The 16099-nt window shown below is 41.4% G+C and overlaps 1 protein-coding gene across 1 annotated transcript; it reads left to right on the forward strand.

Moving 5' to 3' along the window:
• The first annotated feature begins 2191 nt into the window (after positions 1 to 2191).
• LOC149387605 (uncharacterized) lies at positions 2192 to 4393 on the forward strand. Its single transcript, XM_089622194.1, has 2 exons — positions 2192 to 3824; positions 4077 to 4393. Exons 1-2 carry the CDS (start codon positions 2192 to 2194, stop codon positions 4391 to 4393), a joined length of 1950 nt encoding a protein of 649 aa, XP_089478320.1.
• Positions 4394 to 16099: the final 11706 nt, after the last annotated feature.

A 16099-nucleotide genomic window follows, 5' to 3' on the forward strand; every position in this document is an offset into this window, starting at 1 on the left:
TTTAGGGGTCGGTGAGGTTTTTTAGGAGGCCCATTTTTAATTTCACATTCTTCTATATTCATATTTTCCACCCATTTACTTCTAAATCTTTTAAATTAAGTCCTTTCATCTAATTCTTTAACTATTTTCATTTTTTCATTTCAACCCAATTCTTAAAAAAAAATTCAGTTCAGTCCTTCTTTTTTCATTTTTTTCTTTTTTTTTAAGCCTAACGGGGTCCGAATTCCCGTTAGGCACCGTCCCTACCGTCCCGGTTGATAAGTGAGATTCATTCACACTTATCTATGACTCTTAGATAAGAATCGAAGCTTGTTCTTAATGTTTTTGATATTATTTTGTAGTTTTTATTGCATTTTCAAGTTTGAGAGAGTATGAGAAGGTTGTGGTGCGAAAACGGGCTAAATCGGAGCTAAATCGAGCAAGTTATGGTCATTTGAAGTCAAGTCAACAAAAGTCAACGACGGTCAACGACGGTCAATGGAGTCAACGTTTCTCGAGAGGCGCGCTGCGCCTAAAACATGGCGCGCCGCGCCCTGGTGCCAAAATTTACACCGAGAGCTCGAGCAGACGACGCGCAAGAGAAGCGCGGCGCGCCTTCAGAATTTCACGAGTGGCGCGCCGCGCCGTTATGTGGCGCACCGCGCCTTCAGAAAATTCACGAGTGGCGCACCGCGCCGTTATGTGGCGCACCGCGCCAGTTGCTTTTTCAGCACTTTTTTGAGCTCGTCTTTTAGATCATTTTTGGCCCTTGGATCTCATCCAAGGGTCCTTATTTGCTCCGAAAACCTTTCCTAAACCCTCATATACACTTATTCAAAGAGGAAAAGAGGAAGCTTTAGAATAGAACACTTTTGTTTTGGTTTTTGAAACTTTAGAGAGAGAAAGCTAGGGTTTGACACCCATTTTGCTCTTGAGCTTGGGAGTGAAGAAGAAGAGGGAGAAGTGACAACCTCCATCATCCTCATCACCTCCATTTGTTCACTCTAAACTCTATCTCTTTTATTTATTGTTTTTTTACTTATTTACTCCACTTTTTGCTTGTTGAACATATTTTAAGCTTTCAAGTATTCTATTTGGGTTTTGTTGATTACCTTTGTCATTTGAGCATTGTGATAAGTTTATTGTTTTATCTAAGTGGAATATTGAAGTAGTGCTTGAGTTTTATGATATATTTATTTGGTTGTTGAGATTAGCATTCAATGTCTTGTTTCTTTATTGTTTTGCTTCTTTTACTTATTTCAATTTTACTTTGTTTATTCTTAATCATGAGTAGCTAAGTAGATTTGGGGTGCGATGTAGTTGAGTAGTTGAGTTGGTTGGTCAAACATTTGGATTAGATTGGTGCTTCATGGTTGGGTTGAGAGTGGAATTCTATGGGTATGGGGCGTGTGTTAGCGCTAATTAGAGTAGCTACCTAGTTAGTGAATCTTAGACGAGTTTAGACACCGAAAGGTAATAAACGAGTGAGCTCTACCCGTCCCATCATTAACCTTCCTAGAGCTATAGAAAGACTAGGGGGTAGATGTAGTTGTTTGAAATCCCGGGCTAAATGCGGTTTTGTGCTTTAATAGAACCCAAACCGAGAGGTGTAAGTTCGACACATAGCTAGATTCCTAAAGACTCGAGAGAGATTAGTGAATGTTATAGGAGGGATTGAGACTAAGTTTTAACACTCTAAACCCGAGCTTAGAATCGTATCTTGACCGACCGACTCGATGAAATAACAAAATCGTACCCCTTCCTTTTAACTTTTGTTTAAATAGTGTTTTTACTTTTGTTTACATTTCATCTTGTTCTCAAAATAATCAAAAACCCCCCATTTTTCATTTTCCATAACTCGAAAAAGAAAGCTAGTGAGTTTGCTTCGGAAATAGTCTAGAGTCCTTGTGGGATCGATATCCGTGCTTTTGCACTCTATTACTTGACGACACGTTCGCTTGCGTCGTGTAGAATTTTTCTTTAGTTAAGAAAAATCTCCATCAAGTTTTTGGCGCCGTTGCCGGGGACTACGGTTCTATTTTCGATTGAATTATCTAGTTTAATTTTTTAGTTTGCTTGTTATTATTGTGCTTATTGTGTGCCTCTTATGTTTTAAAGGTGCATGCGACGACGTAACCCTCCGCTCATTCCTATCAATCACGAGATCGAACGGACTTGCCGACGGAACCGAGCGGAGGCAAGGCGAGCCGCCATGGAAGGAGGCAATGAAGCACAACATCATGCTCGTCGAAACGCGGAACATGGAGAAGAACGAAGGACCATACTCGACTATGGTCAACCTACTTTCGACGAGCACCAATCGGCAATACGAATTCCGGAGATGGAAGGGAACCCAAACTTCGAGATTAAAACCTCGATCATCCACATGGTGCAAAACAACCAATTTGCCAGTTCCCCCTCCGAAGATCCGCAAGACCACATCAACAACTTCTTGCGGATTTGCAACACGTTCAATCTCCCTCACTTATCCAAGGAGGCCGTGTGTCTACGACTCTTCCCGTTCTCCATCCGAGACCGCGCACATGGGTGGTTATCCTCTCTTGCTCCGGGTTCGATCACCACATGGGATGACTTATGCTCGAAGTTCATCTCACGATTCTTCACTTTTGAGAAGATGACCCGGAGGAGAAACGAAATCCATAACTTTGGACAATACGACGGAGAGTCCCTTTACGAAGCGTGGGCTCGTTTCAAGGATATGATTCGGAAGTGTCCGGGCCACGGTATTGCGGAGTGGGTGCAACTCCAAATCTTCTATAGCGGGCTTATGGCCTCGACGCAAGACCGAGTCAACACCGCATCGGGAGGCTCACTTCTCGACAACACCACCACCGATGCATTTGCACTACTCGAGAAGATGGCCCAAGTGAACGATCAATGCCCGGTCGAGAGGAGAATTGCCGCGAGAGAGCCGATAACTCCGGAGATGGAGCTCCTCAAATCGTTGACAATTGAGGTAGCCAAACTCACGAAGACCGTCCACGGAAAAGAAGCGGTGAAGGCGGTGGGGACATCTCACCACAAGTGTGGTTTGTGTGCGGGTCCTCATCCGACGGACGAATGTGGCGAGATAGAGGAGTCCAAGTTTGTGGGAAACCACAACAATCGTCCCACGTACCAAAACTCGGGGAATTATTACACGGGAGCGAGGAACAATCATCCAATATTCTCATGGAGAAATCCTCAAGACCAAGTGGCAATGCAACCGGCTCCACCTCAACACCAACAACCATACCTTCCACCACATCATCAACAACATCAACACCCACCGCCTCAACAACACCATGGGAGCTCTCAATACCGGAATAATCCTCCTCCTCAAGACAAGAGACCGAATCTTGAAGAATTAATTGCCCAAATGGCAATTGAAAACACCAAGTTCATGACGAACACCACGGCCGCACTCGAACGCCAAGAAGCGGCCCTCAAAAGCAACTCGGCTCAAATAAGAACTCTTGAAGTTCAAATGGGTCACTTCGCTAAAGCCATGAGCGAGAGACCGCAAGGGTCCCCTCCAAGCACCTCCGAAGTGAATCCAATGGAGCACTGTAATGCCATTTCTCATCAACACGTTGCAGCCACCGAGAGCCAGAAGAAAGAAGAAGAAGAGGCTGCCCCGGTCACCAAAGCCCCTAAGCCGCACTCGTCGGTCCGCATCTATGAGACGCCACTCCCGTTCCCGCAACGGCTCACGGTGGCGCTTTCCACCGAGTGTGCCGCACTTCTAAAACAAGAGCTCCCGCCAAAGTTAGAAGACCCGGGCAAGTTCACATTGCCGTGCACTATTGGAGACGTCTTTATCGAGAACGCCTTGTGCGATCTAGGTTCGGGCATCAACCTCATGCCGTCGGCCGTCTTCAACAAACTCGGGGTGGGTGAACTAAAGCTCACGCGCACCACTCTCCAACTGGCAGATCGGACCGTAAGGCACCCGCGCGGCTTCGTGGAAGACCTCCTCGTAAAAGTCGGAAAATTCACTTTTCCGGCCGATTTCTACGTCATCGACATGGACGAGGATCGCGATATCCCCATTCTCTTTGGAAGGGCTTTCTTAGCCACTTGCGGTGTTCGCATAGACGTGCAAAGAGGCGAGTTGATGATGCGCATGAAGAACGAGGAGGAGACGTTCGGGATCTGTAAAACCCGAAAGCGCAAGAAGCAAAAAGAAGATGTCTACGTCCTCGAGACGTACGAAGTCGCCACTCCACCACCCACACCTCCGCCACGGGCTCCTAAAGAAGAATCAACAAAAAAGGTGATCAAAGATGCAAAGCCGAAGTCTCCTTTCGAGCCACGGCGAGGACATTGGCCAAAACCGTTCAAAGAGGTATGGATGAAGAAAGAGCGCGTGGAAGAAGATCCGCCGCCGCCCGAGCGCGGAAGCGACGAGTAGGGGAGTTCTACCACCCCCGCGAGGTAAGTTCTCTGTCTCCCGTGTTTTTATGGATCTACATTGAGGACAATGTAGAGATTGAGTTTGGGGGGGTGAACTACTTTGTGGGAGATTTCTGTTAGATTAGGTTGTCTTTATTTAATTTTTATTTTCTTAATTTTGTTTGGTGATTGCTTATAAGTGATAGCATTAAAGTGTTTTCTCTCGTTACTTGCCAATGATACCATGTATTTTCAAAGAAATCCGAGTTTGAGTCAATTTTAAAAATTTTTGTGCTTCATTGTGATTGACTAGTGGTTTGAATGACACAATTTCGGTTGATTTTTCCCACTTATGCACACACGTCGTCCCGGGGTTTGAGTAGTCCTTAGAGGTTCGATCACATCTTTAAATGTCTTTTAGCTCACGAACGCTAAGAACCGCTCTAGCCCTCATCGAGGCAAAATGACATGACACGAACCTAGGAAAAATGACATAGGCCTTCATTTGGACCGATCAGAGCCAAAAAGCCAACCCGTAATACTTCCTTGAGCACCCTTTCAGAAAAAGCCGAACGATTAATCCTTTCTCGTTACTTAGTCAGAAAAAGCCAAGCCCATATTTGTTCAAATCCCACAAAGAACCCCGTTAACTTAGCGACTTTTGAGTGAATTCTTTCGATTTTTGTGACATGTTCTTCGACTAGTCTCTATGTGTTTTATAGTTCATTAGACACCACGCCGGTGATTGTTCGTTTTTATGTTTATTGTTTTGTATTAGAAAGAGAAAGAAAAAGAAAAAAAAAAGAAAAAAAAGAAAAAAAAAGAGAAAAAAAGAGAAAAAGAAAAAAAAACTACAAAAAAAGAGTGTTTAATTTCTGCGTTTTATTATTTAATTGTATTAGTTTTTGGCGTGGTGTTCTGTGACATTAGTTTTAGAGACTAGACGTTGCATAGTCAAAGTTTGGGGGAAAACATTGGGAAGTAAAGGCTTAGGAAAGAAAACGTTCGCGAAAGGTGAAATGTTATACCATGAACGTGGGAATGGGGGAGTGAGTAATATCATGTGAAAGTTGGTGAGTTTGGTGAGATTGAGTCGCTAAGTTGACGTTTTAGCCACATTTTGACAATATCCTACCGTTGACCCTAGCCTAACATTACAAGCTGACAAAGCCCTATTGATTTCCTCGGTAAGTGTCTTGCATTAGTGGAGATTGAGCGGCGAAAAGCATTATGGTGTTCGATTCACATTCATCTCATTATTATTTGAGCATTTGACATTAGAAGACGTGAACGAACATATTGAGTTGACCTCTCTCTCTTTCGGGACATATTTCACACACGGGGGATTTTGATCGGGAATGTGTTGCAAAAGGCCATTTAGTCAATCTAATTATTTTTTTGGTTTCATATGATGATTGACTTGGATTCGGAAATTTTTGTAGGTTGAGGCATGTAACTAACACTTGACATTGTTGCTAAACTTTGTGATCACCATTCGTTTTTAGTGTAACTTCTTTGGTGTGTTTATTTTATTGTCTAGTCTTTTGTGTTGCTTGAGGACAAGCAACGGTTTAAGTTTGGGGGTTTGATAAGTGAGATTCATTCACACTTATCTATGACTCTTAGATAAGAATCGAAGCTTGTTCTTAATGTTTTTGATATTATTTTGTAGTTTTTATTGCATTTTCAGGTTTGAGAGAGTATGAGAAGGTTGTGGTGCGAAAACGGGCTAAATCGGAGCTAAATCGAGCAAGTTATGGTCATTTGAAGTCAAGTCAACAAAAGTCAACGACGGTCAATGGAGTCAACGTTTCTCGAGAGGCGCGCTGCGCCTAAAACATGGCGCGCCGCGCCCTGGTGCCAAAATTTACACCGAGAGCTCGAGCAGACGACGCGCAAGAGAAGCGCGGCGCGCCTTCAGAATTTCACGAGTGGCGCGCCGCGCCGTTATGTGGCGCACCGCGCCTTCAGAAAATTCACGAGTGGCGCACCGCGCCGTTATGTGGCGCACCGCGCCAGTTGCTTTTTCAGCACTTTTTTGAGCTCGTCTTTTAGATCATTTTTGGCCCTTGGATCTCATCCAAGGGTCCTTATTTGCTCCGAAAACCTTTCCTAAACCCTCATATACACTTATTCAAAGAGGAAAAGAGGAAGCTTTAGAATAGAACACTTTTGTTTTGGTTTTTGAAACTTTAGAGAGAGAAAGCTAGGGTTTGACACCCATTTTGCTCTTGAGCTTGGGAGTGAAGAAGAAGAGGGAGAAGTGACAACCTCCATCATCCTCATCACCTCCATTTGTTCACTCTAAACTCTATCTCTTTTATTTATTGTTTTTTTACTTATTTACTCCACTTTTTGCTTGTTGAACATATTTTAAGCTTTCAAGTATTCTATTTGGGTTTTGTTGATTACCTTTGTCATTTGAGCATTGTGATAAGTTTATTGTTTTATCTAAGTGGAATATTGAAGTAGTGCTTGAGTTTTATGATATATTTATTTGGTTGTTGAGATTAGCATTCAATGTCTTGTTTCTTTATTGTTTTGCTTCTTTTACTTATTTCAATTTTACTTTGTTTATTCTTAATCATGAGTAGCTAAGTAGATTTGGGGTGCGATGTAGTTGAGTAGTTGAGTTGGTTGGTCAAACATTTGGATTAGATTGGTGCTTCATGGTTGGGTTGAGAGTGGAATTCTATGGGTATGGGGCGTGTGTTAGCGCTAATTAGAGTAGCTACCTAGTTAGTGAATCTTAGACGAGTTTAGACACCGAGAGGTAATAAACGAGTGAGCTCTACCCGTCCCATCATTAACCTTCCTAGAGCTATAGAAAGACTAGGGGGTAGATGTAGTTGTTTGAAATCCCGGGCTATATGCGGTTTTGTGCTTTAATAGAACCCAAACCGAGAGGTGTAAGTTCGACACATAGCTAGATTCCTAAAGACTCGAGAGAGATTAGTGAATGTTATAGGAGGGATTGAGACTAAGTTTTAACACTCTAAACCCGAGCTTAGAATCGTATCTTGACCGACCGACTCGATGAAATAACAAAATCGTACCCCTTCCTTTTAACTTTTGTTTAAATAGTGTTTTTACTTTTGTTTACATTTCATCTTGTTCTCAAAATAATCAAAAACCCCCCATTTTTCATTTTCTATTACTCGAAAAAGAAAGCTAGTGAGTTTGCTTCGGAAATAGTCTAGAGTCCTTGTGGGATCGATATCCGTGCTTTTGCACTCTATTACTTGACGACACGTTCGCTTGCGTCGTGTAGAATTTTTCTTTAGTTAAGAAAAATCTCCATCACCGGTAGGTAACGGGACGGGACTCCCGTTTAGCCAACTAACGGGAGTACGGGGCTTGGCGGGACCGGGAGGAGCGGGAGGTCCCGCCAAGCCAGGTTTATATAGCCGCAATTCACATGCGACAAGAAAAAATGCACAGCATCATCGCAAAAGCAAAGTAAAGAGCGTATATATCCAGAATTGTGCAATAAAACCACCGAACCGCAAAGCAAAACTATAACCGACAATAGACATATTCCAGGTAATCACAAACGACGACTACAGACTAAAAACCAATATCGGCAATTTCTCATGAATTAAATTAGCAACGCTCTGATACCAATTGTTAGGGTTTTGAATCCCTAAAATATAATCCTAATTCAATTCAAGAGAAACCAAACCATAGATCTTAATAGCAGAAGCGTACCTGAATCCATGGATTGTAAACACCAAGAGTTGGATGGTCTTCTGATTGCAGTTTGCATGAGTACGGAGAATTCTTGTTGATGGGGATACAAGAAAATTATCGTACGTACTGCAATCAGGGACCTACCCTGTTATTAATAACTGTCAGACAGTTACTAATAACTATTGCTTATTTCTAATTTGGCTCATCATCAAATTAGATTAGCACTTATGGTAGCCACATAATAACTTCATGACAAATATGTCCTTAAGTCACAAACTTTATTCTAAATTTGACCACATCAATTTTGACTTAATTAATAATGACCCAACACATTTATTTAATGACATTAGTAGTCCCAAAATTATTCTAACACGAACGACAAAAAACGACGAAACGACATACTTCGCTGTCGCCGGCCGTTTAGTCACCGGAATGGAATTTCCAGGCGACTTTCGCCGATTTCCGGCGACATTTAGTTCCTTGATATTTATACAAGGACCACATAAGGCCATTATAATATACATACGTGGGTTTCAGATAACCTTGTGTATGCGTTAACTTGCAAACAAAGTCAAAAGATTTAGATCTTCATCTTTATCCGGAAGTGACGAAAACAAGAGCTATAGGCCACAAAGTTGAATAAAAAGGCTTTGGTTGGTGGACGACGTTTACTGCGGTCTGTGCGTACGACGTTTACTGCTTCGGGAAAGTCTTGCTCGAGCTCGTGACGGGAAAGCTCGGAATCAGCGGCTCGAGCGATGCCCAGACAAAGGAATGGATGGACCAAACGCTCCCGTACATCAGCATCTACGAGAAGGATCTCGTGACGAAGATCTTGGACCCGTCGCTGATCGTGGACGAGGGCCTTTTCGAGGAGGTTTGGGCTATGGCTGTGGTGGCCCGATCGTGCCTCAACCCGAAGCCCAATAGACGCCCGCCGATGCGGTACATCCTCAAGGCCCTCGAGAATCCCCTCAAGGTAGTCCGCGAGGAGAACTCGGGGTCCGCTAGGCTGAGGACGACCTCGTCGAGGGGCTCGTGGAATGCCGCGCTGTTGGGGAGCTGGCGGAGCTCGTCGGACATCACGGTGGTCCCGGCGGCGGGTCCCGCGGTCGCGGGCCCGTCTCGGCTCGAGAAGAACTCGACGGGCTCGCAAGGGAGCGCCGGAGGGGGACCGAACGGCGGAGACCATTCGTCTTCGCGGAGGAGGAATTCACGGGAGATATTTCCCGAGCCGTCTGGCGTACAAGATATAGAGAGACTCGAACAGGCCTAGGGGGAGAGACTCGGACCGGGATTGGTTGTTCTTGATTCTTTTTTGTCAATAATACAGCGGGCTTTTTCCGATTTTCGGTAGAGTGCCTGTTTTTTTTTTGGGTGTGAAACCTCCGGGCTAGCTTAGCTCTTCTTTAGGATGTCGAAGATCGAGCGGTGTGCGTTGATTTGATCGAGAGAAACACGAGCTTCGCTTCGATCGGACAGCTGTTGTTTGTGAATCAATTCACTGTGACAGTCGGGAATTATTATTGCGAGGGAATTCAGGCGGGAAAAAAAGAAAAAGAAGACGGTGAAGCCAAGGGGTGTCACGGGGGATTATATGGGTTATTATGATTTGTTCCACAGCTTGTTTATGGCATTAAACGAGCTTGTCAATTTTTATGCAATTGATTTTTCTTATAATACTTTTCTTTTGGGTTTCTTGCTTAGTTTTTTTTATCCTCATGTTTGAGTATATTGTAAGAAAATTTTGTCAAATATTCTATATTGGGCAACATATATTAATTCAATTATATTTTGCTATTTGAATTAATGGGTTGACATTATGTGGTCTAATTTTGGATGCCCATTGATTTCTAATTAAATATGGAATTAATTGAGTAGATACTAATATTGCCTAATAAGGGGATTATGGGAACCCTATTGAACACTATAAAAAGGCCTATTGGTTATGGTCCCCAATACACAAAATCATAACACAGTTTCTCTTCTCCCCATCTGGAAGAGTGACGACAGTCCCATAGAGGAGCTAAGGCGATTTGGTTGAGGAAGGCCACAAACCACACTCGTCCGTGTTTACGAACCCACGTTGGATTGCCGCAGTACTTCCGCAACAGTCGGCGATCAATTCCGATGGATCCAGGTATTTTGATTATCGTTCTTAATGATTTACATGATGATTTTGGGCTTTATGGAATATAGTTCTTACAAGTGGTATCAGAGCCGTTCATGTTATTTCATTAGGAAGTTCGTTGATCAATTTTATTTTTTCTGGACTGGTTCATGTGCGTCCTTTTACTGTGTATTTTGATATATGCACTGTGATAAAACCGTGGTGTCAGAGCATGTATTTCATGTTGGATCGTTAGATTTAATTCATACAATTTTGGGTCATGTTTTCGTCCATTCGGTGATGGTTTTTTTGGGTATTGTATGAATTATTTTGATATTGTATGTTTTTTTTTTGTTTGTGGCGGTTGCTTCTGGCTTTGTGCACATGTATTTGTTCAAGTGTATATATACAGTCATATGCTTTTTATACATTTTTTTTTTATGATGTTGTTGTTGCTGTTTGTTCTCAATCACATATGTTGCTTAGTGGTTGCAGACTAATGGATTCCTTTTCAATTAATATATGAATATATATGTTAAAAGGATCTTTTGGCCATACTGTTATTTTTCGGTCCTGTATAGAGCTTTATAGACTCTTATTCTACATCTGGTTGTATGTTTTACTCTTTATAGTATGTATTTGGTAATCAGGTTTACACAAAAAGTTTTTTTTTCTTTTAATTCCTGCCGTATAAATGTAAACCCTTTTTTTTTTTTGGTAATTCTTGTGAACAAATATACGGAAATCTTTGTGCATATTTTGTTTTATTAGCACTAATCTTTGCGTATATTTATGCGAGTAATGGCCGGCCCAAAGGAAGGTGTTATTATTTGGCCAAATATCATATATAATTGTTATTGCTATTGCCTTAAAGAGCATTTACTTTTTTTTTTTAAAAGAATCTTTTTTTTTGCTTTTGCCGAATACATTTTTTGGATATATTAGGAAAGTTTTTTTTTCGTTCCTACAGCTTGTGTTAGGCTGTTTTTATATAACTAGATACTAAGGTATATATCTTTAGTTATGTAAATTTTTTTTTAAATCAAATTAAACCATCAATTAAGGTTATCTGGTGTATTTTAATTGAGTTGATTCAAACAATATGTTGCCAAAGTAGCCTCTGTTGTGAAAAATTAATTTAATTAAAATTATACGAATAGATGTTTGTGCGAAATTATTCATGCGAATTATGCTCGGCCCAAAGGAAGACATAGTTTGGCCGAATAACAACGTGCTTGCAATGATAAATGCGTGATAATTATAAAGTGTCATTCATGTGATCTATGAAAAGTCCAAAGACATTTTATAGTTTGACAGAACTTATTATCAGTATTTGATCAATGCATTGAGTGTACCAATTACAATTAATTTCTCTGTCCAAGACTAGGAATTAATGTTGTGCTAGGTAGCTTGAGATGGTTTATTGATTTAATCATGTACTAAAGTGAGCATATATTTTCTTTATTTTGTTCGTGGATCCAGTTTCATTTGCAACCGCTTCTAACATGTCTAGCCAAGTGAGCCACATTCCTATGCTGAACGGGACAAATTTCAAAGCATGGAAGGAGACTGTGGAGATTGTCCTTGGTTGTATGGACCTTGATCAGGCCCTACGACAAGATCGGCCCATTCCTGCTGCTGGAACCACTGAAGATGCAAAGACTGACAAATGGGATCGGTCAAACCGTATGTGCTTGATGATCACGAGGCGTTCCATCCCAGAAGCGTTCCGAGGCTCCATTTCTGAGAGTAAAAGTTCCAAGAAGTTTCTGGAGGAGATTGAACAATTTTTTGCCAAGAACGAGAAATCAGAAGCGAGTAACACTCTGGGTAAGCTCGTCTCCATGAAGTATAAGGGAAAAGGAAACATCAGGGAGTACATCATGGAAATGTCTCATCTTGCTTCAAAGCTGAAGTCACTGAAGCTTGAGTTGTCTGAGGATTTGCTCGTGCATTTTATTTTGCTCTCTCTCCCACCGCACTTTGGGCAATTCAAAGTGAGCTATAACACGCAGAAGGACAAATGGTCATTGAATGAGCTCATTTCTCATTGTGTGCAAGAAGAGGAGCGGCTCCAGCGAGACAAGACTGAAAGTGCTCACCTGGCAACCTCATCTCGAAATAACAAGAAGAAAAGAACCAAGGAAACTGGGGGACAACCATCTCAGCCGAAAAAACAAAAGACGCAGGAGAATGAATTCACCTGTTTCTTTTGCAAGAAGGCTGGTCACGTGAAGAAGGAGTGTCCCAAGTATGCTGCGTGGCGTGTGAAAAAGGGTAAGATTTTGACTTTAGTTTGTTCTGAAATTAATTTGGCTTTCGTACCTAAGGATACTTGGTGGGTAGATTCTGGTGCTACTACTCACGTAAGCGTATCCATGCAGGGTTGCCTGTGGAGCCGACCGCCAAGTGATGATGAAAGATTCATCTTTGTGGGCGATGGCAATAAAGTTGTCGTGGAGGCTATTGGAACATTTAGATTGCTTTTAAAGACTGGTTTTAATTTGGATTTATTTGAGACTTTTGTTGTACCGTCTTTTAGACGGAATTTGATTTATGTTTCTATGTTGGACAAATCTGGTTTTTCTTGTTCATTTGGAAATAATAAAATTAGTCTCCATCAAAATTCAAATTTCTTAGGTTCCGGTTCTTTAATTGATAATTTATACCTGCTTGATACTGTTAGTTCTAACAACGAAATATTAAGTACAAGCTCGCATGGTACGAAACGAAAATTAAATGAGAATTCTGCCACTTTATGGCACAAGCGTTTATGTCATATCTCTAAACAGAGAATTCAAAGGCTTGTGTCAGATGGAATTCTTGAACCCCTAGATTTGACAGACTTTCAAGTCTGCATTGAGTGCATCAAGGGGAAACAAACTAATTCTAGAAAATTGGGTGCCAATAGAGCTACGGATGTTCTTGAACTAATACATACTGATATATGTGGTCCATTCCCTACAACTGCTTGGAATGGACAACGGTATTTTATTACATTCATAGACGATTATTCTCGATATGGTTACCTATTTTTGATACACGAAAAGTCACAATCATTGGACGTTTTCAAGTCTTACAAGGCTGAAGTCGAACTTCAACTTGGAAAGAAAATTAAGGCTGTCAAATCCGATCGTGGTGGTGAATACTATGGCAGGTATGACGGATCTGGAGAACAACGTCCAGGACCCTTTGCGCTTTTCCTCGATGAATGTGGAATTGTTCCGCAATACACAATGCCAGGGAAACCTAGCATGAATGGTGTTGCCGAGCGACGAAACCGAACTCTTAAGGATATGGTAAGGAGTATGATTAGGCACTCTTCCTTACCAGAGACTCTTTGGGGAGAAGCGTTGAAGACAGCGGTTTATGTCTTGAATCGGGTACCAAGTAAAGCAGTTACCCAAACCCCTTATGAGCTTTGGACTAACAAAAGACCAAGCATCAGGCACTTACACATTTGGGGTTGTCCAGCTGAAGCTAGGCCTTATAGGCCACATGAAGCAAAGTTGGACTCAAGAACGGTTAGCTGTTATTTTGTTGGTTATGCCGAACGTTCACGTGGTTTCAAGTTTTACAATCCCACATCCAGATCTTTTTTCGAAACGGGAAATGCCAGATTCCTTGAGGATATTGAGTTTGGGGGAGAAGAAAATACTAGGAGCGTTGTCTTTGAAGAAGAATCTTCGACTATCGGTATTCAAGATATTATACCTCTTACCGTTCAAGACATAGTTGAAGATATCACTCCCAACGTTGTCCCTAACCAAGACAACATTGAGATTCTTCCTCAAGACCCGCCCATAGAACAAACTCAACAACCTCAAGAAGTGCCATTAAGGAGATCCACTAGAGAGAGAAGAAGTGCGATTTCTGATGATTATATCGTTTTTCTTCAAGAACATGAGGATGGCATTGGTCTGACAGAAGATGATCCAATCACCTTCCATCAAGCCATGCATTCTTCTAAATCTCAACAGTGGATCGATGCCATGAAAGATGAGATGAAATCAATGGAAGACAATGACGTTTGGGATCTTATTGACTTACCTGAAGGTGCAAAGCCAATTGGTTGTAAATGGATATTTAAAACCAAGTTGGATTCAAAGGGTAATGTTGAAAGGTATAAGGCTCGTCTAGTCGCCAAAGGCTTTACTCAAAAGGAAGGCATAGACTATAAAGAGACTTTCTCTCCGGTTTCATCGAAAGACTCTTTTAGGACTATTATGGCACTAGTAGCTCATTTTGATTTAGAGCTACATCAGATGGATGTAAAGACTGCGTTTCTCAATGGAGACATTGAAGAGACAATTTATATGACTCAGCCAGAAAACTTTGTGTCAGGAAATCCAAAGTCTATGGTTTGCAAGTTAAAAAAATCCATCTACGGACTTAAACAGGCATCGCGGCAATGGTATCTCAAGTTTCATCAGGTTATTACTTCATATGGTTTCGAGGCAAATATTGTTGATGATTGTGTATACCAAAAATTCAGTGGGAGTAAATACATCTTCCTGGTTTTATATGTCGATGACATTCTGCTCGCTAGTAGTGACATTGGTTTGCTACATGAAACCAAGAAATTTCTGACGAAGAATTTCGAAATGAAAGATCTTGGTGAAGCTTCTTTTGTATTAGGAATCAAGATACTAAGAGATCGTTCTCAAGGTGTTCTTGGATTATCACAAAAGAGCTATATTGACAAAGTGCTTAGCAGATTCGGCATGAAAGATTGTAAGCCAGGAGATGCGCCCATATCTAAAGGAGACAAATTCAGTCTCAAACAATGTCCCAGTAATGATTTTAAAAGAAATGAGATGCAAAAGATTCCCTATGCCTCAATTGTTGGGAGTCTTATGTACGCTCAAGTTTGCACTCGTCCCGACATTGCATTCATCGTGGGTGTCCTTGGTAGATATTTGAGTGATCCAAGTTTGCAACATTGGAAGGCAGCAAAACGTGTGATGCGTTATCTAAGACGAACAAAAGACTATATGCTCACTTTTCGGAAATCAGAGAGTTTGGAGGTCGTAGGTTTCTCTGATTCCGATTTTGCTGGATGTCAAGACAGCAAGCGCTCCACATCAGGCTATGTTTTTATGTTGGCAGGAGGAGCTATTTCGTGGAAGTCTGCTAAACAGAGACTTGTAGCTTCTTCAACCATGGCAGCGGAGTTCATAGCTTGTTTCGAGGCATCCAACCACGGAATTTGGCTGCGGAATTTTGTCACTAGATTGCGAGTTGTAGATGGCATTGACAAGCCATTGAAGATTTATTGTGACAACAAATCTGTGGTTCTTTACTCCAACAACAACAGTAGCTCGACGAAGTCAAAGTTCATCGACATCAAGTTTCTAGTTGTGAAGGAGAGAGTTCAGGATGGACAAATTTCTATAGAACACATAGGAACCGATTTTATGCTAGCAGACCCATTGACTAAAGGTTTAACGCCTAAGGTGTTTCATGAGCACACTGCTCATATGGGCGTTATTCTAGAAAATACCTTGGTTTAGTGGGAGTTTTATTTTGTGTACTATATGTTCTGTATTCATGTTTTGATTGATGATTTATGCAGAATAAAGTTGGTTTTTCATCATTGTCCTGAATTCTAAAACTTGCGATATTATATTGCATAAGGAAATGATCTCACTAAAGACTAAAGAAGGATCAGTTGGAAATTGACGCTAATTTGAGACCACATTGCTCAAAATTTCCATGCTACTCATCCATATTTGATCTATGTCATGTAGTATATTAATATGGTGATTGCCGTGGTTTAGTCACAACGGAATGTGATAAAAGTTGCGATAATTCCATTATTGATATATGAAATGGACCAGATTGATTAAAGAGAAATCAAAGTATAAATAGCATACGGAAGCGCGCCTAAAGAAATTGTGATATAATTGATTCAGGAATCATATG

The sequence above is a fragment of the Urtica dioica genome, chromosome 8 (genome assembly GCF_054948205.1).
Source record: "Urtica dioica subsp. dioica isolate 48M chromosome 8, U.dioica_male_clone48M_v1_H2, whole genome shotgun sequence".
Taxonomy (NCBI): Eukaryota; Viridiplantae; Streptophyta; class Magnoliopsida; order Rosales; family Urticaceae; genus Urtica; species Urtica dioica.